This window comes from Rhinoraja longicauda, chromosome 37 (assembly GCF_053455715.1).
Source record: "Rhinoraja longicauda isolate Sanriku21f chromosome 37, sRhiLon1.1, whole genome shotgun sequence".
In the NCBI taxonomy this organism is placed as follows: Eukaryota; Metazoa; Chordata; class Chondrichthyes; order Rajiformes; family Arhynchobatidae; genus Rhinoraja; species Rhinoraja longicauda.
In genome coordinates, this window is record NC_135989.1 from 6564332 (window position 1) to 6592139 (window position 27808).

General features: G+C 48.0%; 2 protein-coding genes across 7 annotated transcripts in view; both read right to left on the reverse strand.

Moving 5' to 3' along the window:
• LOC144610716 (patatin-like phospholipase domain-containing protein 6) overlaps window positions 1-7974 on the reverse strand; it is a 165972-nt gene extending 157998 nt beyond the window's left edge. For all 3 annotated transcript variants that reach the window (XM_078429624.1, XM_078429625.1, XM_078429622.1), the window contains exon 1: window positions 7880-7974. The gene's annotated coding sequence lies outside the window, so the exon portion shown is untranslated. The remainder of the gene's footprint in view (window positions 1-7879) is intronic.
• Window positions 7975-11922: 3948 nt separating this feature from the next.
• LOC144610656 (asialoglycoprotein receptor 1-like) overlaps window positions 11923-27808 on the reverse strand; it is a 42437-nt gene continuing 26551 nt past the window's right edge. For all 4 annotated transcript variants that reach the window (XM_078429525.1, XM_078429523.1, XM_078429524.1 and 1 more), the window contains 7 exons: window positions 27300-27416; window positions 25932-26003; window positions 23436-23504; window positions 22721-22795; window positions 20741-20892; window positions 18373-18485; window positions 11923-14392 (listed from right to left, as the gene is read on the reverse strand). In XM_078429525.1, the coding sequence (XP_078285651.1) occupies window positions 14248-14392; window positions 18373-18485; window positions 20741-20892; window positions 22721-22795; window positions 23436-23504; window positions 25932-26003; window positions 27300-27416 (743 nt within the window). In that variant the 3' untranslated portion in view covers window positions 11923-14247. The remainder of the gene's footprint in view (window positions 14393-18372; window positions 18486-20740; window positions 20893-22720; window positions 22796-23435; window positions 23505-25931; window positions 26004-27299; window positions 27417-27808) is intronic.

Here is a 27808-nt window from a genome sequence, read left to right on the forward strand (position 1 = left end):
CTTGTTGTGCTGTTTCAAACAGCACAATTCAAATTTCCAGTGGAGTATTTTGCTTCCTATCTCTACTAGACACAAGTAAAGTACCTCTGCACAGGTCACAGGTCACAACATCAGTTCATGGAAATACCAGTGCATTGTAATAAATGGAAGTCATTCGTGGAGAACAGGGAAAAGGGGATGGGAACAGCTTCTGCAAAGATAGTTACAGACCTCAGGCATTTCTTTCCAGGATATGAATCCCCAACAGAAATTGTCTCAACATTCATAGAAACATAGAAACATAGAAAATAGGTGCAGGAGTAGGCCATTCGGCCCTTCGAGCCTATATGATCATGGCTGAGCATCCAACTCAGTATCCCGTACCTGCCTTCTCTCCATACCCCCTGATCCCTTTAGCCACAAGGGCCACATCTAACTCCCTCTTAAGTATAGCCAATGAACTGGCCTCAACTACCTTCTGTGGCAGAGAATTCCACAGATTCACCACTCTCTGTGTGAAAAAAAACGTTCTCATCTCGGTCCTAAAAGACTTCCCCCTTATCCTTAAACTGTGACCCCTTGTTCTGGACTTCCCCAACATCGGGAACAATCTTCCTGCATCTAACCTGTCCAACCCCTTAAGAATTTTGTAAGTTTCTATAAGATCCCCCCCTCAATCCTCTAAATTCCAGCGAGTACAAGCCGAGTCTACCCAGTCTTTCTTCATATGAAAGTCCTGCCATCCCAGGAATCAATCTGGTGAACCTTCTCTGTACTCCCTCTATGGCAAGAATGTCTTTCCTCAGATTAGGAGACCAAAACTGTACGCAATACTCCAGGTGTGGTCTCACCAATGCCCTGTACAACTGCAGCAGAACCTCCCTGCTCCTATACTCAAATCCCCTCGCTATGAATGCCAACATACCATTCGCTTTCTTCACTGCCTGCTGCACCTGCATGCCTACTTTCAATGACTGGTGTACCACGACACCCAGGTCTCGTTGCATCTCCTCTTCTCCTAATCGGCCACCATTCAGATAATAGTCTGTTTTCCTGTTCTTGCCACCAAAGTGGATAACCTCACATTTATCCATATTATACTGCATCTGCGGATAAATGTGAAGTTATCCACTTTGGTGGCAAGAACAGGAAACAAGAACAGAAGAATAGATTGAAATAAATGGAGGGAAAGCAGTAATTGTGCTAAGTATTTGCCTCAGTAGTTTAGTTTATTATTGTACAGAGCTACAGTGAAACATTTTGGTTTGTGTGTCATCAGTCAAAAAAGACTATACAGGTACACCACCGATTTTCCAGAACCCTTGGTTCCAGAGTCTTGCTGATTTATCCACTTTGCCAAACCGACAGAGGTCACTTAGTAATAATTCAACAATACCCATCTGACCCACTGATTATACCCCTGCCGTGTCTCAAAAAGCACCATGGACTGCTGGGAACCTAAATCCACCTTGTCTTGTGTCGAAGATAGACAAAATGCTGGAGTAACTCAGCGGGACAGGCAGCATCTCTGAAGAGAAGGAATGGGTGACGTTTTGGGTCGAGACCCTTCTTCAGACTGAGAGTAAGGGGAGAGGGAAACTCAAGATATGGAAGGGTACATAGAGCATAAGGTATGGAAAGGACCGATCAAAGCAGACAATGATCAAGGAAAGTGTAAAAAAATAACTGCAGATGCTGATACAAATCGAAGGTATTTATTCACAAAATGCTGGAGTAACTCAGCAGGTCAGGCAGCATCTTAGGAGAGAAGGAATGGGTGACGTTTCGGGTCGAGACCCTTCTTCAGACTGATGTCAGGGGGGCGGGACAAAGGAAGGATATAGGTGGAGACAGGAAGATTGAGGGAGAACTGGGAAGGGGGAGGGGAAGAGAGGGACAGAGGAACTATCTAAAGTTGGAGAAGTCAATGCTCATACCGCTGGGCTGCAAGCTGCCCAAGCAAAATGTACAGCGGCTCGTTGGATGAGGGGAAGGTGAAAACAAAGCATACAAACAGTAAAATTAATCAGGACAGTGAAACTAGTAGGAAAATTACGGTGGGGGAGGTGGGGAGGGTGGGAGAGAGTGAATGCCTGGTTTACCTGAAGTTAGAGAAATCAATATTCATACCACTGGGTTGTAAGCTGCCCAAGCAAAATATGAGGTGTTGCTCTTCCAAATATCGGCACGGCGGGTGGAGGCACGGTGGCGCAGCGGTAGAGTTGCCGCCTTACAGCGAATGCAGCGCCAGAGACTCAGGTTCGATCCTGACTACGGGCGCCGTCTGGGGGGAGTTTGTACGTTCTCCCCGAGACCTGCGTGGGTTTTCTCCGAGATCTTCGGTTTGCTCCCACACTCCAAAGACGTATAGGTTTGTAGGATAATTGACTGGGTAAAAAATGTGAAAATTGTCCCTAGTGGGTGTACGATAGTGTTAATGTGCGGGGATCGCTGGTCGGCGCGGACTCGGTGGGCCGAAGGGCCTGTTTCCATGCTGTATCTCTAAATATAAAAATCGTTTAGCATCACTTTGAAAGTGGAGGAGGCTCAGCTCAGAAAGGTCATTATGGGAATGGGAGGGGCAGTTAAAGTGTTTCGCAAACAGGAGATTGTGTTGGCCCAAGCGGACAGAGTGAAGGTTTGCAGCGAAACGATTGATATCTACTTGTATCGACATGAACTTGTGCTTATGCATGACACCACGACTGTGGACCTTGTTTAGAAGCAACAGCCAGGGATAAATGTAACTAAAATAAGCTATGAATCGCACAAAAAACCAAGGGATGACGACTAACAACTGCAGATGTAAACAATTATATCCTTCTATTATATCCACCTATATCCTTCCTTTGTCCCGCCCCCCTGACATCAGTCTGAAGAAGGGTCTCGACGCTAAACGTCACCCATTCCTTCTCTCCTGAGATGCTGCCTGACCTGCTGAGTTACTCCAGCATTTTGTGAATAAACAATCAACTCTTTTGGGAGGAGGCACACATCCTGAAAGAGCAAGCGCCACACACAGCGCCATCTGTGGCCACGGGATTCAAGTGCGCTTTCATTACTTTGTCCGGATTGAAGGTGGTGTCGGAAAATCAGTACAGACAGCACCCGCAGTCCACATCGAACCCGGGTCAAGTCAAGTCAACGCAAGTCAAGTCAAGTCAAGTCAATTTTATTTGTATAGCACATTTAAAAACAACCCACGTTGACCAAAGTGCTGTACATCAGTTCAGGTACTAAGAAACGAACATACAATGGCACACAAACATAACAGCACATACATAAACATTTCACAGCGCCCCCTAAGAGGGCCTCAAACGCTAGGGAGTAGAAATAGGTTTTGAGCCTGGACTTAAAGGAGTCGATGGAGGGGGCAGTTCTGATGGGGAGAGGGATGCTGTTCCACAGTCTAGGAGCTGCAACCGCAAAAGCGCGGTCACCCCTGAGCTTAAGCCTAGACCGCGGGATAGTCAGTAGCCCCAAGTCGGCCGACCTGAGGGAGCTGGAGATAGAGTGGTGGGTTAGAAGATTTTTGATATAGGGGGGTCTGGCACTACATGGCAGTAGCTCTACCACTGTGCCACTGTCTTCCTCCATCACCCACCTCTTGTCCATCAATCACAAATTCTGTCTCAACACTTCCTCTCCACTTTATATTGGCTATCTCGCTCAAAAATCAAGAGCGTTTTATTGTCATATGTTCCAAAACAGAACAATGAAAATCTTACTTGCAACGGCACAACAGTTATGTAAACATAGTACACTGTAAAAACCCATAATAAACAACATAAAAGAAGAAAAGTTCAGTATACATTTATAAATAAACAAACAAACAAGATGAGGGCAATGTCAAAAATAATGCACCCAAGTCTATAAAGTTTGGACCCTGTTTGGGGCTTGTAGTGTTTAATAGCCTGATGATTTTTTTAGTTTATAGATACAGCGCGGAAACAGGCCCTTTCGGCCCACCGGGTCTGCGCCGACCAGCGATCCCCGCACATTAACACTATCCTTTTCCCACTAGGGACACTTTTTACATTTACCAAGCCAATTAACCTACAAACCTGCACGTCTTTGGAGTGTGGGAAGAAATCGGAGATCTCGGAGAAAACCCACGCAGGTCACGGGGAGAACGTACAAACTCCGTACAGACAGCGCCCGTAGTCGGGATTGAACCCGGGTCTCCACACTGCATTGGAGGCAAGGCAGCAACTCTACCGTTGCGCCACTGTTTACACACTGTGGGAGGCAGCTTTGGCCATGGATTAAATAACAGAAGGGCCTGAAATCTAAGTGACTTGTTGTGCTGTTTCAAAAGTTTGCAATTCAAATTTCCAGTCGAGTATTTTGCTTCCTATCTCTACTAAACACAATTGAACCCGTGTCTACGGCACTGCATTCGCTGTAAGGCAGCAACTCTACCGCTGCACCACCGTGACCGCCCCTATTGTAGGGACGAAGCTGCTCCTGAACCTAGACGTTACAGTTTTCAGGCTCATCTACCTTCTTCCCGATGGCAGTGAAATGAGAGTGTGGCCAGGGTTGTGTGGGTCTCTGGTGATTGTGGCTGCTTTTCTCCCGCCGCTCGCAGTTCTGATGCAGGATTTTGACTCAAAACATTGTCTATCCCAGCAGAATGAGATGTCTGTCAGGGAATGTTACCAACTGGCCCATTCCAGACTGCAGGCGTGCGTGCTGAGGGACGCACTGAAGCTCGGTGCAGCCAACGCCAAGGCTCTGTGGGGGAGGACCACAGTCTAGGGTCCTTCCCCAACTGGACATGGGGGGCAGAGTCCGGTGGGGACACCCCTCAAACCAACAGATCTCCTGCCGGTGCTCGCAGGTATCGCACCCGCCAAGCTTCGCAGAGAGTTCTTCACTCATAGGCTGGTGTGCAGGGCCCCATCGGACGCCAAACATCCTTTGCACCACCTCGCCCAGGATTCACAGCAACTGGGACCTCAACGCCTGTCATCTCGTCGCCCTTTCTCCCGTCATGCAGCGACCCTCTGTGACTCCGGTTTCAACATACTAGGAGCATGGAGAACCAGCTGGAAACAGACATCGCCACCTCCTCAATTCACTGTCGCACCGAACACCACAGCCCCACCCGGCTCGGACATGCCCCGCAAAGAGTGGGTCGCCCTGAACCGGCTCCGCACAGGGGTCGGCCGGTTCAACACCAACATGCATCGTTGGGGGTTGCATCCATCAGCAGCCTGTGTGTGGAGCAGACCAGCAAACAGCGCAGCACGGCATTCTCGACTGCACTGTCCTCCGTCCCCCTGGTGGAGGGGTAGACCTCACGGCCCTCGACAACAGCACATTGCACTGGCTACAGCGCCTGGAGGCCGTTACATAACTTCTGCTGCCTCAAACGCAAGAAGAAGACCCCCTCAAGCATAGGAAGGGATATCACCCCAGGGGGCCAGAAGAGGGGCAAAGGTGCTTACTCCAAGGATAGTTGCGAACACTATTGAATACGACACTAATTAATGTATAGATGCTGAGAATGCTGTTGTTATCTTTAATATATTTTTAATCTCTCTTCCTCCTCCACCCCTACTGGAGAGTTCCTCCATCAGATTGATTCCTGCACCAGATTTCAGCATCTGCAGTCTTTTGCTGGTGCATAAAACCTGTGCGCAGTGCAAAGCTACCTGGCTGTTTTGAAATATATTTAAGTCATGAATGCAAAACGTCACAGACACGTTATTTAAATAGTCCTGGTCCCCACGCACAAATGCCGCAGACTTTCGATCCTTTTGGTAATTGGAAGGACAACAAAGTTTCCCCATCGCCCACTGTGCTGTTGGTCAGATTTCAGCTTCAACAGCACATTGAACAATAGCCCAATCCTGTCATCTCCCAGCTGACACAGTATTCCAGTGATTCAGCCCTTTTCCCACATACTCTATACCAACACAACCACATTGTAAAATTCTCCGCATCTCAGCTAAAAAGGCAAAAACGCAACTCTTCACTTACACCAGAACAGTAACATACTCTGCCTGTTCTCAGCTTATCGTCAACTTACTAACTGATCAACTTATTAACCTCCAGTTCACCTCCCTTATCGAAAATGTATGAAGGTTCAGTTTAGTTCATTGTCGTGTGTACCGAGGAACAGTGACAATTTTGTTGTATGCTAACCAGTCAGCGGAAAGCCAATACATGATAAGAATCGAGCCATTCACAGTGTACAGACGCAAGGGAATAATATTTAGTGCAAGATTAATCCAGTAAAGTCCGATCAAAAATCGATCAAAATTTGAGTTTATCTGCAAATCACTTTTTGAAAACTTTCATAAGTAAATATTTAATCAACTCTAAACCCCAAGGTTTATGTTCCTTACCATTATCAGGATGTTTCACCTGATCCACACTAATAGCTTTTTCTCTAAAGCTATAACTGCACTGACTCAGTCTTCTAAGTGCCCCCCATAATAGCTATTTGTATTTTTACCTTATTTTTTAATTTTTATTTTAACCTTATTTATTTATTTTTATAGCATCGATACGGTGGTTGCAATCTTAATCTCGCTGTACTTGAACAATGACAATAAAGATATTTCATTTCATTTCATGCAAGCAGCCTCTGAATGCTGTAAATAGAAGGGTTTCTTGTGCAGTCAATGCACAGAAATAACACAAATCGCAGAAATAAAAGACAAGGGAGCCATGTTAGGCCCATATGCTTTGTAACAGGTACAGGACTGAGACCCAGCTACAACCCTCCATTTAAATGCAGAGCTCTGCATATTCCACAGAACAATACCGATACAAGCAGGAGGTGGGTGTGAGAGGAGGGCATAGTCAGAAGTCAGTGGAATAATGAATGAAAGGGTCCAGAGTATGTTTGGGAGGGCAGAAGGTTGCCACCCTGTGGTGGGAGAGGGGAAACGAAGAGGGAGCATCCAGTGACAGGTATTGGGGACAAACAAAAGAAAATATCAAGAGACTGTGCTCAAAGGGCTGAAAGATACAATGTCTGAGGCTAGAGGGATTGGGATTGGGGTTCGAGGACAGGGTGACAGAAACCCAGGGGCCAAATGAAAGACAGTGGTGGGGCTAGGGCCACAGGGCATTGACAAGGGGTAAAGGTGAAAGGGTATAGAGTGATCAGAACTGGAGTTAGGGACAAATGTTGGAACGTTAGTGGCTGGGGATTAAGGGAGGGGGGGGGGGGAAATCAGGGGGGGGATTAAGAGGGGAGGTCGAAAAAGGAGCTGCATATGCTGGATTATACCAAAGATAGACACAAAATGCTGGAGTAACTCAGCGGGTCAGGCAGTGTCTCTGGAGAGAAGGAACAGGTAGGGTTAAGACCCTTCATCAAACTGAGGGAGGGAAAGGAGGGAGGACTGGGTTGAAAGGGCAGGGATAGGGGCTTTGTTCAAAGGGCAAAGAGGGACAAGGGCAGGGGTCAGGGACCAGCTTTGTGGGTGCGGTTAATGCTGAAAGGTGCAGACCTGAGGAGGGAAGGGGGAGGGAGGGCGTGTTCTGTGGGAGTCCAGCCCCCTCCACCTGACCGGGTGATAATCAAGCTCAAAGTCCTCTCCTTTCCCACCCACCACGGCTGGTGCCATTGCACTGCCCACCCCTGCTGCCCATGGCACCTGCAGGCCCTGCTGCCCACCCCACTGCACCTACCCATCCCACTGCCCACTGCACCTACCCACCCCACTGCCCATCCGCATTCCTGACAGCTTGCCTTCGCTCTGCCCTGCCCGCTGCCCCCTGCCCGCTATCCCCACCACCACCACCCATGCCCGCTATCCCCACCACCTACCCGCCTGCACTGTCCTGGCCTGGCCTGCCCGCCTACAATGCCACCTGCCCGGTACCGTTGTCCCCTGCCCATGGCCCAGTGCCCATGCCCGCTGTCCCCACCACCTACCCGCCTGCACTGCCCTGTCCTGGCCCGCCGTCGTCCCGGCCGCCGCACTGCCCGCTCCCGCTGCCGCAGCCTCTTGTCACATCACCAGGCCAACGCGCCGGAAGCTCCCGCCCCCAACCGGCCCGGCCAATGGGGAAGGGCTGTCGCCGATGAGCGACAGGCGGCGGGCCAATGACAACGCAGACCGTGCTGTAATCGACAGCCGCCTTCCCCAATCGACGCGGAGGTTCTGTGTCCGGGAGACAGCCAATGGGGTTGGAGAAGGGGCGGGATCTGGATCGGGCTGATTGACAGGTCGTGTGGGCGGTCCCTGGGTCACAGTCACACACAGCCAAAGATACAGTTCTCTCTTGAATGCATTCAGAGAATTGGCCTCCACTACCTTCTGAGGCAGAGAATTCCACAGATTCACAACTCTCTGACTGAAAAAGCTTTTCCTCATCTCAGTTCTAAATGGCCTACCCCTTATTCTTAAACAGTGGCCCCTGGTTCTGGACTCCCCCAACATTAGGAACATGTTTCCTGCCTCTAACGTGTCCAACCCCTTAATAATCTTATATGTTTCAACAAGATCCCCTTTCATCCTTCTAAATTCCAGTGCATACAAGCCTACAGAGCTCAGCTTGCAGCTCATGGGCCAAACCTGGATGTTGTGATATTGCAAGGACTACTTTGTTTGCCAACGTAGTAACATGTATATAAGAGAATGAGGTGATTTGGTGGCCACTGGTTCCAGGTGGCCGTGGAATAAACAGCCTGGATTTAAGCTCCACCTTTCAAACCTTTAAATAGACAATAGACAATAGGTGCAGGAGTAGGCCATTCGGCCCTTCGAGCCAGCACTACCATTCAATGTGATCATGGCTGATCATTCTCAATCAGTACCCCATTCCTGCCTTCTCCCCATACCCCCTATCCTTAAGAGCTCTATCTAGCTCTCTCTTGAATGCATTCAGAGAATTGGCCTCCACTGCATTCTGAGGCAGAGAATTCCACAGATTTATAACTCTCTGACTGAAATCGTTTTTCCTCATCTCCGTTCTAAATACTCCGGCCTACCCCTTATTCTTAAACTGTGGCCCCTTGTTCTGGACTCCCCCAACATTGGGAACATGTTTCCTGCCTCTAACGTGTCCAACCCCTTAATAATCTTATACGTGTCGATAAGATCCCATCTCATCCTTCTAAATTCTAGTGTATACAAGCCTAGTCGCTCCAGTCTTTCAACATATGACAGTCCTGCCATTCTAGGACTGTAAACACGTGTACCTGTGGTCATTCCAGAGTCCTAACAAAGGAATAACAGACACGAAGTATAACACTGGACACCACTGCACACAAGAGCAGCCTCTTCAGGATCTCAGAGTCTGCAATTAAAACACAGACGGATATTCCTTGGACTCAGGATAAAGGGAGACTTCTCTCCTTTCACTCCATCTACATGTAACTTCTTCTTATCGTGTCCACACACGCTAGATATTGTGTTTCAGCTAAAACTGGTCACGACTCTTAGCAATATCATTGTTCTCTGCGAGGTTCTCAGCTTTGCATTGGTGCTCCAATAGAGGACATCTCAATAGGCGCTCCATAGTTTGTGGTTCAGTGCCACATGTGCAGATGACGTCTTCAGTGTCTATATATAACCCCACTTTTTGAGAGTGGCTTTACAACGACCAGTACCAGCTCTCAGTCTGTTGAGGCATTTCCGTTCAGCCCAGATTGATCTGGGCCCAGGAGGAAGCTCTTCTTTGGCACTTATGGACATGGACGTCTTTGATGGGAGATTGGCTCGTCTCTCTTCCCATAATGCAACTCTTGTACCTTCGGCTTCAGCATTTGGTTCAACTAACTCTCTCTCCCTCTCCCTCTCCCTCTCCCTCTCCCTCTCCCTCTCCCTCTCCCTCTCCCTCTCCCTCTCCCTCTCCCTCTCCCTCTCCCTCTCCCTCTCCCTCTCCCTCTCCCTCTCCCTCTCCCTCTCCCTCTCCCTCTCCCTCTCCCTCTCCCTCTCCCTCTCCCTCTCCCTCCCTCCCCCTCTCTCGTTCCCTCTCTCTCTCTCTCTCTCCCTCTCCCTCTCCCTCTCCCTCTCCCTCCGTTTATTTATTTATTTTCCGGTCAATACAACAAATTGACCATACCGTTGTGAAAGTTAAATAGTACAAAATCATTGTATCAAAAATAAAACAATATAATCACATATTTTTTTACCAAAAAAACGGCTTATTGTGCCTCCCCTTAATACTTAACAAAATATAATTTTTTAAAAACATATTATATGTCAGAAGCAGATAAACAAAACATAGAAAGAAACACAAATATAGTCAAGAACCATCATTTCTGTCATGTCAGTCATTTCTCAATGCTGATCACATATTTTGTATCTATCAAATATGCAGAGTTTGGAGGGATGTGCTGCTACCCATTCTCAGTTATCAGGTCAAGTCTTTTATTGTCATATGTCCCAGATAGAACAATGAAATTCTTACTTGCTGCAGCACAACAGAATATGCAAACAGTTATTACCCAAAAGTAAGTAGTAAATTGCAATGGGTAAATAACTTTACCTCAAAAAGGTACCCTGGAGACTGGGAATGGAGAAGGAAAAGTAGAAATGTGAGGGAAGGAACTGCAGATGCTGGTTTAAACCGAAGGTAGACACAAAATGCCAGAGTATCTCAGCAGGTCAGGCAGCTTCTCTGGAGAGAAGAAATGGGTAACGTTTCAGGTCGAGACCCTTCTTCAAACTGAAAGTCAGGGGAGGGGAGAGGGAGATACAGAAATAAGGACGGGTAAGGCATAAGAACGAGACACAAAAGGGGGTGGAGATTAAGGAAAATGTAGAATAGATGTAGAAATGCAGCATATCCCATAAATGCCATGGGAAGGGGAGTGGATTATTGTTTGTAATATATGTATATATATATATATATACATACACACACCTAACAATGGCTACCTCTGCCAACGGTCTGTCTCATCTTGGGTCTTTGTTGTTTTTACTCTGTTGTTAAATGAATGTTTCAGTGTACCTTTAGTTGTATTATGTGCGGGGGTGGAGGAAACTTTCCTCGACGGAGATGCAACTTTTTTTCGTATCATATCTCTGTCCGCACTACAGTCTAACATCATGGAGCTGGCGGCCTCTTGCTGGGGATCGACCTCGGGAGCTCCAACCGCGGAAGCCTGCGGACGTAACATCGTGGAGCTCGCGGTCACTGGTTAGGGACCGACTTCGGGAGCTCCAACCACAGGAGCTTCGACCGCCCCGACTGCGGATGGTTCGACTGCCCCGACCGCGGGAGAAAAGGAGGAAAGAAGATAAGACTTTATTGCCTTCCATCACAGTGGGGAACATGGTGGAGCCGCTGTGGTGGATGTTTGTGTGAAATTTTATGTAGTTATGTGTCTTGTTGCTTTTTTTGGTATGACTGTATGGCAAAATCAAATTCTTCATATGTTGCAAAATATACTTCGCTAATAAATTAATTACGATTACGATATATATACACTGGACTTTTTTTACTCATTTATTATATTGTTAACAACGTCCTATGTTTACATATTCTGTTACGTCATAATAGACCGAGTGGACCCGTGGGGCCCAAACCTCTCCTGCATTGGTGGAGCACCCTCTCCTCCCCGCCCCCTCCCCCCTCCCCCCGCTCCCCCACTTCCTCCACCCACCCCACTTCCCCCCTCCCCCCGCTCCCCCCCTTCCTCCCCCCGCTCCCCTCCTTCCACCCTCTCCCCCTTCCTCCCCCCTCTCCTCTCCTCTCCCCTCCCCCCGCTCCCCCCCTTCCTTCCCCTCCCCCAAATGAGAGATTTAGTATATGGATGTTCCAGACAGAATAATGAAATCATTGCTTGGTGCTGCAATTCCACTGTTCAATCTGGGACATAAATGAAGGGGAGGAGAGGATGCTGCACCATTGTAGGAGAGGTTTGGACCCAACGCGTCCACTTAGTCTAGTATGAGAACAAAACACTTTTGACTCTTGACTAAACTAATTCACAAGGAAATAATGTACCTGAAACAACAATATTTCATTGTATTTTATTTGTTTTATTGAAGTGGTCTGATCCACAGTGTAAACATTTACAAAAAGGCAATAGTTACATTCTTCCAAACATCAATGGCCACTAATCACAGCGAGATTAAACTGCGTTTGAAAAAAAAGGTAAGCAAGTTTAGATGCAAGAGAGAATTTGCTTTGCTGACTGCAGATGATTCACTTCATCGCAGCCTGTGTATCTCTGATCCGTTAGACTGCAGAACAATTGATCCACTGAAAGGCAATCTTTCTAACCTCAGTGTACATTCCTATCGTTAGGAATGAAAATGTTTAGTTTAGTTTAGAGATGCAGTGGGGAAACAGGTCCCGAAGCTCACCGAGTCCGTGCCGACCAGCGATCTCTGCACCGACCAGCGATCCCCGCACAGTAACACTATCCCACACACACACACACACACTTGGGACAATTTACATTTTATATCAAGCCAAATAACCTACATACCTGTACGTCTTTGGAGTGTTGGAGGAAACCAAAGATCAAGGAGAAAACCCAGGCAGGTCACGGGGACAACGTACAAACTCCGTACAGACAGCACCCGTAGACAGGATGGAACCCGGGTCTCCGGCGCTGTAAGGCAGCAACTCTACCGCTACGCCAAGGTGCCGTCGGGTGATCGGTGTCATATGGTTGCCGTGGGTACAAGCATTCCACTCTCGTGAATGTTAAAAATAATTGTTGTTTGAGAGATACAGCGTGGAAACAGGCTCTTCGGCCCACGGAGTCTGTGCCGACCAGCAATCACCTGCACATTACTTCTATCCTGCACACTAGGGGCAATTTAAAGAAACCAATTAACCTACAAAACCGCATGTCTTTGGAGTGTGGGAGGAAACCAGGGCACCCAGAGAAAACCCACTCGGTCACAGTGAGAACATACGAGCTCCGTACATGCAGCACCCGTAGTCAGGATCGAACACGGGTCTCTGGCACTGTAAGGCATCAAATCTATTGCTGTGCCACTGTGCCACCCTTATGCACCTTAAAAATAGAATGGGAGCAATGCCATAAGCAGGTGGATGGTGCCACAAGCAGGTGGATGGTGCCACAAGCAGGTGGATGGTGCCACAAGGCCATTTGAACTACCATTATACAAGGTGACTCTGTCTCCTTTGATAAAGTAGACACCTAGTAGGAAGTAGAAGCAAGGAACTGCAGGTGCTGGTTTACAAAAATGGACACAAAGGGCTGGAGTAACTCAGCAGGTCAGGAATCATCTCTGGAGAACATGTGTAGGAAGGAACTGCAGATGCTGGTTTAAATCGAAGACAGACACAAAATGCTGGAGTTACTCAGCGGGACAGGCAGCATCTCTGGCGAGAAGGAATGGGTGACGTTTCGGGTCGAGACCCCTCTTCAGACTGATGTCAGGGGAGGGGGTGGTAAATAGACAAGAAAGTGTATAGATAAGAAAGTGCAAGGTGTGAAAACAGGACAAAGGGAATGAAACTCAAGGAAAATGTAGATGGGTCATTGTTAGTCAGGAGAAGGTAACAACAAAGCAAACTGAGATAAAATGTAGTAGGAGACAGGAAGACTGGTGGGAGAACTGGGAAGGGGGAGGGGATGGAGAGAGAGGGAAAGCAAGGGCTACTTGAAATCTGGAGAACATGGATAGGTGATGTTTTGGATCAGAGAGATACCATCTAAATCAGTCTAAAGAAGGGTCTCGACCCGAAACGTCATCTGTCCGTGTTCTTCGGAGATGCTGCCTGACCCACTGAGTTACTCCAGCACTTTGTGTCCTTCCTAGCAGAAAATGTTAAATTCTCACTGATGATAGATGATGAAAACACACCGGTACAATCCTAATCTAAATTGTCGAAGAAAACCGAGTCACAAAATTGAAAACCGAGATCCGAAATTGAAAACCGAGGAGCGAAATTTAAAACCGAGACGCAAAATTTAAAACCGAGACCTGGTTTGAAAACCGTAATCCTAATGTACGGTTGACAGATAGATGTGGAAACACACTGGTAATCTAAATTATTCTAAATCTAATCTAATTTATTCCTAATCTAAATTATCAAAGAAAACTATACATTAAGCACACCAAAGGAAACATGTTGAATATGCTCAGGTTAAAAGAAGCACTCGAGCTGTGAAATTAAATTCCTAATGCACAGTTTACTAGTGAGCATTGAACAAGCTGGAAATGTTAGCTTCTTCACTAAATTTGATGGGACTCAGTTTCAGGCAGCAATTTTATCTTGTTGTTAGGCCATGGTTACAACAGAGCTTATAAAAGGATCAGAAAAGATGTTTCCAAACAAGATTCAGATCTTCAGCTAAGTGAAGGGTTACTTAAAATGGCAAAACACGGGCCGCTCACAGATGTAATTCATTTTTTCACTGCACGAATAAACGGTCCAATAGCCATTACGGTTAGTGCCAGCACAAGCTTCGTAACTTCCAATGCTTTTGGGGTTTCCGTCTGCCCAAAACCTAAATAATAAAATTACATGGGTTAGAATGGTTGTGGCGTTCATAACCCTAGGTTCACAAGTTATAGGAGTAGAATGAGGCCATTCGGCCCATCGAGTCCACTCCGCCATTCAATCATGGCTGATCTCTGACTCCTAATCCCATTCTCCTGCCTTCTCCACATAACCCTTGACATCCGTTCTAATCAAGAATTTCCTATCATTTTAACTGGGCATTACTTTATCTTGCCTCTATGTTTAACACTGAGTGCTGCCATTGTTATGTACACACTACCTATTCTTAAAAATATCAATTAAAAAATCAATTTAAAAAAAGATGAATTTCCTATCATTTTAACTGGACATTACTTTATCTTGTCTCTATGTTTAACACTGAGTGCTGCCATTGTAATGTACACACTACTTGTCCTTAAAGAATTCAATTTTTTTTTTAAATTAAAAGAAGAAGAATTTTCTATCATTTTAACTGGACACTATTTTATCTTGCCTCTATGTTTAACACTGAGTGCTGACATTGTAATGTACACACTACCTGTCCTTAAAGAATTCAATTAAAAAATAAATTTAAAAAAAGAAGAATGTTCTATCATTTAAATTTTTTTTTTTAACTGTGAGGAAGATGCTATGAGGTTGCAGGGTGTCTTGGACAGGTTGTGTGAGTGGGCGGATGCATGGCAGATGCAGTTTAATGTAGATAAATGTGAGGTTATCCACTTTGGTGGTAAGAATAGGAAGGCAGATTATTATCTGAATGGTGTCAAGTTAGGAAAAGGGGACGTACAACGTGATCTGGGTGTCTTAGTGCATCAGTCACTGAAAGGAAGCATGCAGGTACAGCAGGCAGTGAAGAAAGCCAATGGAATGTTGGCATTCATAACAAGAGGAGTGAGTATAGGAGCAAAGAGGTCCTTCTGCAGTTGTACAGGGCCCTAGTGAGACCGCACCTGGAGTACTGTGTGCAGTTTTGGTCTCCAAATTTGAGGAAGGATATTCTTGCTATTGAGGGCGTGCAGCATAGGTTTACTAGGTTAATTCCCGGAATGGCGGGACTGTCATATGTTGAAAGACTGGAGCGACTAGGTTTGTATACACTGGAATTTAGAAGGATGAGAGGGGATCTTATCGAAATGTATAAAATTATTAAGGGTTTGGACACGTTAGAGGCAGGAAACATGTTCCCAATGTTGGGGGAGTCCAGAACCAGGGGCCACAGTTTAAGAATAAGGGGTAGGCCATTTAGAACGGAGATGAGGAAAAACTTTTTTAGTGAGAGTTGTGATTCTGTGGAATTCTCTGCCTCAGAGGGCAGTGGAGGCCAATTCTCTGAATACATTCAAGAGAGAGCTAGATAGAGCTCTTAAGGATAGGGGAGTCAGGGGGTATGGGGAGAAGGCAGGAACAGGGTACTGATTGAGAATGATCAGCCATGATCACATTGAATGGCGGTGCTGGCTCGAAGGGCCGAATGGCCTTCTCCTGCACCTATTTTCTGTTGTCTATTGTCTATTAACTGGACATTACTTTATCTTGCCTCTATGTTTAACACTGAGTGCTGCCATTGTAATGTACACACTTCCTGTCCTTAAAGAATTCAATTTTTTTTTTAAATTAAAAAAAAGAATTTTCTATCATATGCTAACCCACTCATTCTTCATCGTTGGAATGAAACCACTTCACAGCTAATCATGTACATATGAAGAGTAAGGAGGGGTGTCACAGAGGGAGGAGAGAATATTAACCATTTTCCTCTGATTATCCATCGACTGGAACATAGAATATAAAACAGGTGGAAGGGTACAACACAGGAAGAAGGGTCTCAACCCGAAACGTCACCCATTCCTTCTCACTAGAGATGCTGCCTGTCCCGCTGAGTTACTCCAGCATTCTGTGCCATTATACAGGAACAGGCCCTTCAGCCCTCACTGTGTCTGCGCTCAACATGAAGGCCCAAGGAGAAGATGCAAATTCAGGCGGCACAGTGCATTACAGGGACCAGACACAAGATGCTGGAGTAACTCAGCGGGTCAGGCGGCATCTCTGGAGAAAAGGAATACGTGACATTTCGGGTCAAAATCCTTCCTCAGACACAGACATTAGTTTTGTTTAGTTTAGAGATAGAGATACAGTGTGGAAACAGGCCCTTCAGCCCACCGAGTCCGCACCGACCAGCGATCCCCGCACATTAACACTACCTTACACACACACACACTAGGGACAAGTTTACACTTATACCGAGCCAATTAACCTACAAACCCACACGTATTTGGAGTGTGGGAGGAAACTGAAGATCTCTGGAGAGAAGGAATGGGTGAGGTTTCGGGTCGAGACCCTTCTTTGGAACTCTCTCCAGAGATGCTGCCTGTCCCGTTGAGTTACCCCAGCGTTTTGTGTTCTATTTTTCTCCTGCTCTCAGATCCCTAGCCGAGAACGAAGATTTGGAGCAATTCATGTGTGGTGGCAGGTCTGGTTCAGTGGTGTGAAGAAGGGCCCAGTGGGCCACTGCCTACAGGGGGAAGCTCAGAAGCCCTGAAGCCCAGAGAGTAGAGGAGGAGGGAGGTCCCGGCATCTATGAATACGAGCAGTGGGCTAGTAGGTGAGGGACCGGGATATTGCCTCCAGCACCTTCAGGGTCAGCTGCAGGGGGCGCCCCCTTAGGGGTTGCCAACTACCTCACTCCCAAATATGGGACAAGGTGACGTCACCGCCCCGCGCCCCACGTGACCTCACCCAGCCTGCGGCCGCGTGCTCCCACTCCACCAATGGCGGCCACCCGGACCGGGAGGCGGGTTGCTACGCAGCCTCCGTTAGACGGCGCCTGGGCCCCAGGGCCTACACTGCCCGGAGCTAAAATGTTGGAAACCTAGGGTGTTGGGACCTAAACCGTCGGGGCCAACAGCGTCGGTGCCTACACTGTCGGGGCCTACAGTGTCGGGGCCTACAGTGTCGGGGCCTACAGTGTCGGGGCCTACAGTGTCGGGGCCTACAGTGTCGGGGCCTACAGTGTCGGGGCCTACAGTGTCGGGGCCTACAGTGTCGGGGCCTACAGTGTCGGGGCCTACAGTGTCGGGGCCTACTGCATCCGGGCCTACAGTGTCGGGGCCTACAGCTTTCGGGCCTACAGCCCCCCCCTTGGGCCTAATACGGGATAAGGGCGGTCCCGTACAGGACAAACCTATTTAGCCCAAAATACGGGATGTCCCGGCTAATACGGGACAGTTGGCAACCCTACGCCCCTGGAACACAGAGGAGGAGAGAGATGTCGGTCATGGGCCTACACCAGCCTGGGGCTGACCTGGGCTTACCTGGATCAGTGGCGTGCCAGTACATCCAGCATGCGGACTGAACTTTGGACTGTTTCTTTTTCTTTTTTAACGACGCCAAAAACGGCGAGTTTGCATTTATGGCTTGTGCAAAAAGAATTTCACTGTGCAGTGTATAGGTGACAATAAAGAACCATTGAATATTTGAATTGAACCATGTGATTGTGCCCAGCAGTGATTGGGGTGGGCTGGACACCATGGGTCGCTCAAGTGCCTTTTCAAGTCAAGACCTGAACGTTTTAATTTAGTTTAGAGACACAGTTGGGAAACAGGCCCTTCGGCCCAACAAGACCGCACCGGCCAGCGATCCCCGCACACTTACAATATCCTACTAGGGGCCATTTCCATTTAAACCAAGCCAATTAGCCTACAACGCTGTACGTCTTTGGAGTGTGGGAGGAAACCAGAGACCCCAGAGAAAACCCACGCGGACGCAGGGAGAACGTACAAACTCTGTGCAGACATCACCCCACGTCAGGATGGAAACCGGGCCTCTGGCGCTGTAAGGCAGCAACTCTACCACTGCCCAACGCTCCAATAAACCATCTTAAAAAAAACTCACCGCCAGTCCGGATAGTTTTAATTGCACAAAATAAATGTTTAGTAACAGAGGGTGGGACTGGTGCACTGGTTAGCCCGTTGCACTGCCCAGAGAACTTACGTCTGTGAAGGAACGTAGTCAGTGCCATCTACCCAATGCCAGGTATCATCCACGCTGGACTCATTCAACCCAATCCAGTGTCGCGTTGCCTTGATCTCCTTTCTCACAAACGCCTATGGTATAAATAAATAAATAAATATAGAATTGTGAGAGACGTCTGGTTTACCAAAACTACCGCAACCTAGCCGTGCCATTTTAATAATTTTATCATCCGACTATCTCAAAATGCTGGAGTAACTCAGCGGGTCAGGCAGCATCTCAGGAGAGAAGGAATGGGTGACGTTTCGGGTCGAGACCCTTCTTCAGACTGAGACATCTGACTAAGTGCTTCTACTGTTGCAAAAATATCGAGCGTAGAATATGTCGGAGTTGCCTGCCTGTCTGAATTTCTGCCGCGCACAGTAAGAAATGATAACCTAACAGTGCTTTTATTTCATACACTGCGCTAGGCCAGAATTGGAATATATAGGTGTGTGTGTGTGTGTGTGTGTGAGTGTGTGTGTGTGATAATACAAGTGTGTGTGTGTGAGATTACATATATATGTGGTTTGCATGTATGTGTGATAATGTGTGTGTGTGTGTACAGCATGTGTGTGTATGTGTGATAAGATGTGTGTGTATGCGTGGTAATATGTGTTTGTTTGTGTGTGTGTGTGATAATACGTGTATTTGTGTGTATGCTTGATAATATGTGTGTGTGTGTATGTGTGTGATAATATGTGTATGTGTGTGTATATGTATGATAATGTGTGTGTGTGTGTATATGTATGATATTGTGTGTGTGTGTGTGTGTGTGATAATATGTGTATGTGTGTGTGTATGTATGATAATGTGTGTGTTTGTGTGTGTATATCTATGATAATGTGTGTGTGTGTGTGTGTGTGTGTGATAATATGTGTATGTGTGATAATATATTGTCACACATAAGCACACACATATATCTGTGTGTGTGAGATGATATTAATATGTGTGTGTGTGGTAATATATGTATGTGTGAGTTTGTGTATGTGTGATAATATGTGTGTGTGTGTGTGCGTATGTGTGATAATATGTGTGTGTATACATGATATGTGTATGTGCGATAGTGTGTGTATGTATCTATTATAATATATATATATGTGTATGTGCGATAGTGTGTGTATATAATATATGTGTGATAGTGTGTGTGTGTGTATATGATTATATATGTGTGTATGTATGATAGTGTGTGTGTGTGTGTGTGTGTGTGATAGTGTGTGTGTGTGTGTTTATGATTATATATGTGTGTATGTATGATAGTGTGTGTGTGTTTATGATTATATATGTGTGTATGTATGATAGTGTGTGTGTGTGTGTGATAGTGTGTGTGTGTTTATGATTACATGTGTGTATGTGTGATAGTGTGTGTGTGTGTGTGATAATATATGTGTGTGTATGTGTGATAATAGGAGTGAGTGAGTGAATGGATGTGGAGAGTTGACTTGCAGAAAGGGCTCAGAGGACTGGTATTGGAAAATTCACCCCCTCCCACCCCCCAAAACTCCCTACCCCTCTCTTACCCCCCGACCCTTTCCTCCTCTGCGCCCACCCGCCACCTAATTTTCTCCTCCCCCCATCCCGCTACTTTCTTCCCTCTGGCCTTACGACGTACAAATTTCAAACATGTCTCACACCTTCCTTTCGTATCTCTGGCCTTTGTTCCAACCATTTGCCTATCAAACCCCCCCCCCCCCCCCCTCGCCTTTGCCTAAAGAAGGGTCTCGACCGGAAACGCCACCCATTCCTTCTCTCCAGAGATGCTGCCTGTCCCGCTGAGTTACTCCAGCATTTTGTGTCTATCTTTGACTTATTATCTACCAGACTTTGCCCTGCCCCCCCACTTTTCCAACTTTCCCCCCCCCCCCCACCCCAACAATTAGTATAAACTTGCATAATCTTGACCCAAAACGTCACCTATCCACGTTCTCCAGAGATGCTGCCTGTCCCGCTGAGTTACTCCAGAATTTTGCGTCTTAATTGTTAACTGTATGTTTGTGTTGTCATTTGTGAGCGGAGCGCCAAGGCACATTCCTTGTATATTCACATACTTGGCCAATAAACTTATTCATTCACTCATTCATTCATTCATTCATTCATTCATTCATTCATTCATTCATTCATTCACTCATTCATTCATTCATTCACTCATTCATTCATTCACTCATTCATTCATTCATTCATTCATTCATTCATTCATTCATTCATTCATTCATCCATCTTGAGTAGGGTGTTAGATTGGCAGACGGATGGACAAAGGCCAAGAAGACGAGTCTATGTGGAATAATTGGTGACACTTGGTGACTGACCTGTTCTACGGTGGAGTTAGAAAGTGTGGGCGGTTAAGGCCTACCTGTTTGGCAGAGTTGTCGACCACAGCCAGGTTGGCCATCTTTGCCGAGCAAAGCCTCTGTGATGACACCCAATCCTCTGAGTTTGGCGAAAAGTAGAAGCACTTTTGGCCGAATAACGTCCACTGGTCGGGGCACTCAAACCGGGGGCGACCTGGAAAAGGACAACCTGTCACCGATCTCCTCACCGTAACAGGAGCAACGTAGACAAAGCCCACCACTACTGCCAAGGGTCACCTCATCAATGGAGCCCAATGGACACCCTCCCTCCTTCCACCCTTGGTCAAATGGCCCCTGGGCAGGTGTGTCGTGAGAGGAGTTTAGGGCGCAATCATTGACCATGCAATGTTGGGAGTTCAATTGAGGATGACGGCAATCCGGGACTCCACAGAGAGAAAAGGAGCACTCCTTCTTGTCCACTTGCCTTTTCCCACTCTACGCTTGACCGGGAATTGCATTCTCCGTGGGTTTAAGACCAACCCCACCAGTTTATGGTCTCGGAAGGAACTGCAGATGCTGGTTTCAACCAAAGATGGACACAAAAAGCTGGAGGAACTCAGCGGGACAGGCAGAAACGGAATAGGTGCTGACTGACCTGCTGAGTTACTCCAGCTTTTTGTGTCTCACCAATTTATCTATGACTGTTGCTCTGAAGCTTGGGGTTGTTCGAAGGATTGGAGATTGTGACAAAATGTCTTGCCTTCAATGCACAGAGTCTTTTGAATGCAGGGAGTTTTTTTGTAGGGGAGCAGGGGATTCAATAGAATGCATTGAGGTTTTTTTATACCAAGAGTCGGGGAATCAATAACCAGAGGACGGAGGTTTAAGGTGAGAGGGGTAAGGTTTCATTGGAACTGAGGGGCAACTTTCATACAAAGGGTGGTGGGTACATGGAATGGGCTGCCAGAGGACGTAGGAAAGAACTGCAGATGCTGGTTTAAATCGAAGGTAGACCCAAAATGCCGGAGTAACTCAGCGGGTCAGGCAGCATCTCCGGAGAGAGGGAATGGGTGACGTTTCGGGTCGAGACCCTTCTTCAGACAGCGGAAGGGTGTCGACCCGAAACGTCACCCGTTCCTTCTCTCCAGAGATGCTGCCTATCCCGCTGAGTGACTCCAGCATTTTGTCCCTGCCGGAGGAGGTAGTTGAGGTAGGCGCTATGAGACTTGGACAGGTGCATGGATAGGAAGGGGTTAACGGGATATGGGCCAAATGCAGGCAAATGGGGCCTGGGGAGACTAGACCAAGTGGACCCATTGGGCCCAAACCTCTCCTGCATTGGTGCAGCACCCTCTCCTCTCCCCCCCCTCCCCGTCCCTCCCCCCCCCCCCTCTCCACCCCCCTCCCTCCCTCCCCCTACCGAGGAGATAGATTTAAACTGTAGGACTGTAGAATAGGAGGATCGCGATTGACATCTAGAAGACACTAGACCAAGTGGACCCGTTGGGCCCAAGCCTCTCCTACATTGGTGCAGCACTCTCTCCTCCCCCACTCCCCCTCCCTTCTCCTCCCCCCCCCTCTTCCCCCTCCCTTCTCCTCCCCCCTTCACCCTCCCTCCCTCCCTCCTCCCCTCCCCCTTCCCCTCCATCCCCCTCAACCCCCCTTATCCTCCCTCCTGCCCCACTCCCTCCCTCCCTCCTCCCTCCCGAGGACATAGATGTAAACTTTAAAATGTGATTAACTTAAAAAATATAACACCGATTTCAATGAAACTTCTTCCATCAGCACCAAAGGGACGACGGTGACTGAGGTGGGCCTAAAATTGTCGTGCTATCGTGTACCGTTTTGGCTGTAGTTCAGGAACAAACAAACAAACAAACAAACGTGAGTTTTAGTATATAGATGGGGCGTCTCGGTCGGCATGGGCAAGTTGGGCCAAGGGGGCAGTCTCCGTGCTGTACGACTCTATGAGTAGCCCAGCGCCCTTCATTGACTAACCGACATGAGATACAAGGATGGCTCCCATCGTGATCAACACTCACAGTTCTCCCTCATGTCCGCGAGCTGAGAACGCACTTCACCGTTCCACTTGCGCGTCTGATCCCAGAAGCTCGAAACTGAAAGAGAAACGCAGGGTTACTGCAGGGCCAGGACGTTTCAGTCAGTTTAAAGGGTTGCCAACTTCCTCACTCCCAAATACGGGACAAGGTGACAGAGTGGGGGAAAGGGGGTGGTGGGGAACGGTGGGGGTGGTGGGGGGGGGGGGGGGGAGTGAGAGTGGGTGAGGAGGGAGGGGGACAGTGGAGGTGGGGGTGGTTGGGGGAAGAGAGGGACAGTGTAGGCTAACGGAGTGTGTTCGCCCAACGGAGGTTGCATAGAAACCCGCCTCCCGGCCCGGGCGGCCGCCATTGGTGGAGCGGGAGCACGTGGCCGCTGGCTGGGTGAGGTGGCTTCTGAGGCAGAGAATTCCAGTCCTTTTATAATTTTATATGTTTCTTACATGCGCAGCGATGCTTTGTCACGTGTAAGAAACACCTCAAGGTGCCCTGCTCTCTCTGCCATTGCCTGCACTGCACCCAGTGACTGCTCAGACAGTGGGAACTCCAAACAAGGGCACATTGAGCCATGGAGCAGCAGGAGGGGAGGCACTGCCCCCTGCTGGAACGGCCAGCCTGCTGCAAGTCTCCACAGGAGAATGACCAGTGGATGAGTCCTCACCACAGAAACACACAGAGGCTTTGTTGTAGTCTCACTTACTCCTGTTTTCTATATTCTTCTGTCCCTCCATCAATTGTCCGTTTTCGTACCGGATCACTGAGATCAGTTCTGTAATGGACATGAAAGATTGGTCAGGAATACTGAATCCAGCAGTCAGGAATGCTGAACATGGCACAGAACATTCACACTCCCACACACAGACTGACCCACACACACAGACTGACCCACACACACAGACTGACCCACACACACAGACTGACCCACACAGACTGACCCACACACACAGACTGACCCACACACACAGACTGACCCACACACACAGACTGACCCACACACACAGACTGACCCACACACACAGACTGACCCACACACAGACTGACCCACACACACAGACTGACCCACACACACAGACTGACCCACACACACAGACTGACCCACACACACAGACTGACCCACACACACAGACTGACCCACACACACAGACTGACCCACACACAGACTGACCCACACACACAGACTGACCCACACACACAGACTGACCCACACACACAGACTGACCCACACACAGACTGACCCACACACGCCCCCACACACAGACTGACCCACACACGCCCCCACACACAGACTGACCCCCACACACAGACTGACCCACACACACAGACTGACCCACACACACAGACTGACCCACGCACAGACTGACCCACACACACAGACTGACCCCCACACACACTGACCCACACACACAGAACATTCACACTCCCACACACAGACTGACTCACACACGCAGACTGACCCACACACAGACTGGCCCACACACAGACAGGCCCACACACAGACTGACCCACACACACAGACTGACCCACACACACAGACTGACCCACACACACAGACTGACCCACACACACAGACTGACCCACACACAGACTGGCCCACACACAGACTGACCCACACACACAGACTGACGCACACACTCCCACACACACAGACTGACCCACACACACAGACTGACCCACACACACAGACTGACCCACACACAGACTGACCCACACATAGACTGACCCACACACAGACTGACCCACACATAGACTGACCCACACACAGACTGACCCACACACACAGACTGACCCACACACGCCCCCACACACAGACTGACCCACACACAGACTGACCCACACACAGACTGACCCACACACAGACTGACCCACACACTCCCCACACACAGACTGACCCACACACAGACTGACCCACACACACTCCCCCACACACAGACTGACCCACACACACTCCCCCACACACACACACCCCACACACACACACTCCCCACACACACACACTCCCCACGCACAGGTTGACCCGGGTTCGATCCCGACTACGGGTGCTGTCTGTACGGAGTTTGTACGTTCTCCCCGTGACCCTGCGTTGGTTTTCTCCGAGATCTTCGGTTTCCTCCCACAATTCAAAGACGTGCAGGTTTACAGGTTCATTGGCTTGGTTTCAATGTAAATTGCCCCTAGTGTGTGTCGGGTAGTGTTTATGTGTGGGGGATCGCTGGTCGGTACGGACTTGGTGGGCTGGAGGGCCTGTTTCCGAGCTGTGTATCTCTGAACTAAACAAAACTAGATTGTTTGTTGCTCCAGAGTCCATCATCTGCAATCTCTTGTGCCTCCATGGTACCATGGAGAAACTGTGCCACAGTCTCACATGTGCGCTGCCTGGACTCCTTGTGCTACTGGGAATCACGAGAACATCCCGAGGTGCCCCAACACTGATGGTCATTGCAGTAGCTGTGTTCATGTAGACCAATCTTTTTCGTTCTGTTTATCCCTGGCGACCTTTCAAAAGTAAAACGGTGGCGCAGCGGTAGAGTTGCTGCCTTACAGCGAATGCAGCGCCGGAGACTCAGGTTCGATCCTGACTACGGGCGCTGTCTGTACGGAGTTTGTACGTTCTCCCCGTGACCTGCCTGGGTTTTCTCCGAGATCTTCGGTTTCCTCCCACACTCCAAAGACGTACAGGTATGTAGGTTAATTGGCTGGGCAAATGTAAAAATTGTCCCTAGTGGGTGTGGGATGGTGTTAATGTGCGGGGATCGCTGGGCGGCACGGACCCGGTGGGCCGAAGGGCCTGTTTCTGCGCTGTATCTCTAAATTTACCCCACCCTGTTTTGTTAAGTCGTTTGAGTTTAACACTTAATAATAAAGCGACCGACAAAGGGGAAATTTTAAAATGCTGCTTTTAACATTGTTATTTTAAGTTCAAATAACAATAATAATAGCACATAACGACATTATTTCACTTACTTATGAACTACTAATGATGAGCAGATACCGGAACACCAGAACCAAACACAGTCAGTCAATGAGAGCACATCAAACAACATTTCTACCTCTGAACTAAATAATTTTAAAAGAAATTATCATTGAAAAAAAAAACGTACAAATGCAGAATCAACAAATCTACCCCCTGGGTCGGTGAGATTTACCCCCAGGTTGGGAACCCTTGATGTTGGCCGTGGCCATTTTGACAAAGCCTTACCCTGCTTCATGTTCGCAAGTTCCGAAGTGATGTTTTCCTTCAGCTCTTTAATTTCTCCAGACATCTGCCTGACTGAAAGTGAGACAATAACATGGTCAATGGATACTTTGAAGGCAGAGATTGACAGATTCTTGGTTAGTACGAGTGTCATGGGGAGAAGGCAGGAGATTGGGATTGAGGGGGAAAGATCGATCAGCCATGTTCTACGTTATCGACTCGAGGGAGTGAGTAGGAAAATAACTGCAGATGCAGGTTGAAGGTAGACACAAAATGCTGGAGTAACTCAGCAGGTCAGGCAGCATCTCAGGAGAGAAGGGATGGGTGACGTTTCAGGTCGAGACCCTTCTTAGACAATAGACAATAGGTGCAGTAGGCTATTCGGCCCTTCGAGCCAGCACCACCATTCAATGTGATCATGGCTGATCATTCTCAATCAGTACCCCGTTCCTGCCTTCTCCCCATACAACCTGACTCTGCTATCCATAAGAGCTCTATCTAGCTCTCTCTTGAATGCATTCAGAGAATTGGCCTCCAACTGCCTTCTGAGGCAGAGAGCATAATTTAGTTCAGTTTAGAGATACAGCGCGAAAACAGGCCCTTCGGCCCACCCAGTCCACACCGACCAGCGATCCCCGCACACTAACACTATCCTACACACACTGGGGACAATTTTAGTTTTACCAATTAACCTACAAACCTGTACGTCTTTGGAGTGTGGGCGGAAACCGAAGTTCCCGGAGAAAACCTACACAGGGAGAACGTACAAACTCCGCACAGACAGCACCTGTGGTCAGGATTAAACCCGGGTCTCCGGCGCTGTGAGGCAGCAACTCTACCGCTGCGCCACAGTTTCACCTGGAGCTATCGGGAGAGTTTGGACAAGCGAGGACTTAATCCCTTGCAATGCAGGAGACGAGGGTGAATCATGTTGAGGTATATAAAATCATGATGGGCACAGATAGTGTGAATGCACACAATCTTTGTCCCAGCGTTGGGGAATTAGGAACGAGAGAACAGTGGTTTCCCCAGTTCCAATGATTGGGAGGAGTTGATATGGAAGGGGATCACTGGCAGTTTTCAGACTTGGAGATCTGTAACGTTGCCTCAGTGGGGAGCAAACTAGTCGTAGGTTCCTTCCTTGAACATTTCTTTGGATTCATGGCACGCTGAATATATTTAGTGTGTAAACCTGTGGCATGTCTGGTCCCTCTCACTCCCCGCCACACTCGTTGAGTCAGCCGTCTGCTGCCCTTTGCATGATGGTCCCGACACCTCCCCATGGCTGCAGGCAGGCCCTTGCTCACCATCCCCCCCGCCCCGCCCCGCGCCCGCACCATCCCGAACACCCACACTCCGTCTGCAACTTACACTTCAGCAGCTCCACGACGAACATCACTGTCAGCAGGACAAAGAGACCCAGGAGAATGTAGCTCACTATCCCGAAGCCTTTCCCTTGCGCTGCTCCCGATGTTCCTTTGGCAGCGTCTGGAAGGTGGGCAGGAGGTTGACTGATTCAGTGATTTACTGACAGATTCGTTAATTGACTGACTGATTAGTTTGTTTATTGACTGACTGATTAGTTTGTTTATTGACTGACTGATTAGTTGATTCATTGACTGACTGATTAGTTAATTGACTGACTGATTAGTTTGTTTATTATCTGACTGATTAGTTGATTCATTGACTGACTGATTAGTTGATTCGTTGACTGATTAGTTTGTTTATTGACTGATTAGTTGATTCATTGACTGACTGATTAGTTGATTCATTGACTGATTAGTTTGTTTATTGACCGATTAGTTGATTCATTGTCTGACTGATTTGATGCTTTATTGACGGATTAGTTTGTTTATTGACTGATTAGTTGATTCATTGAT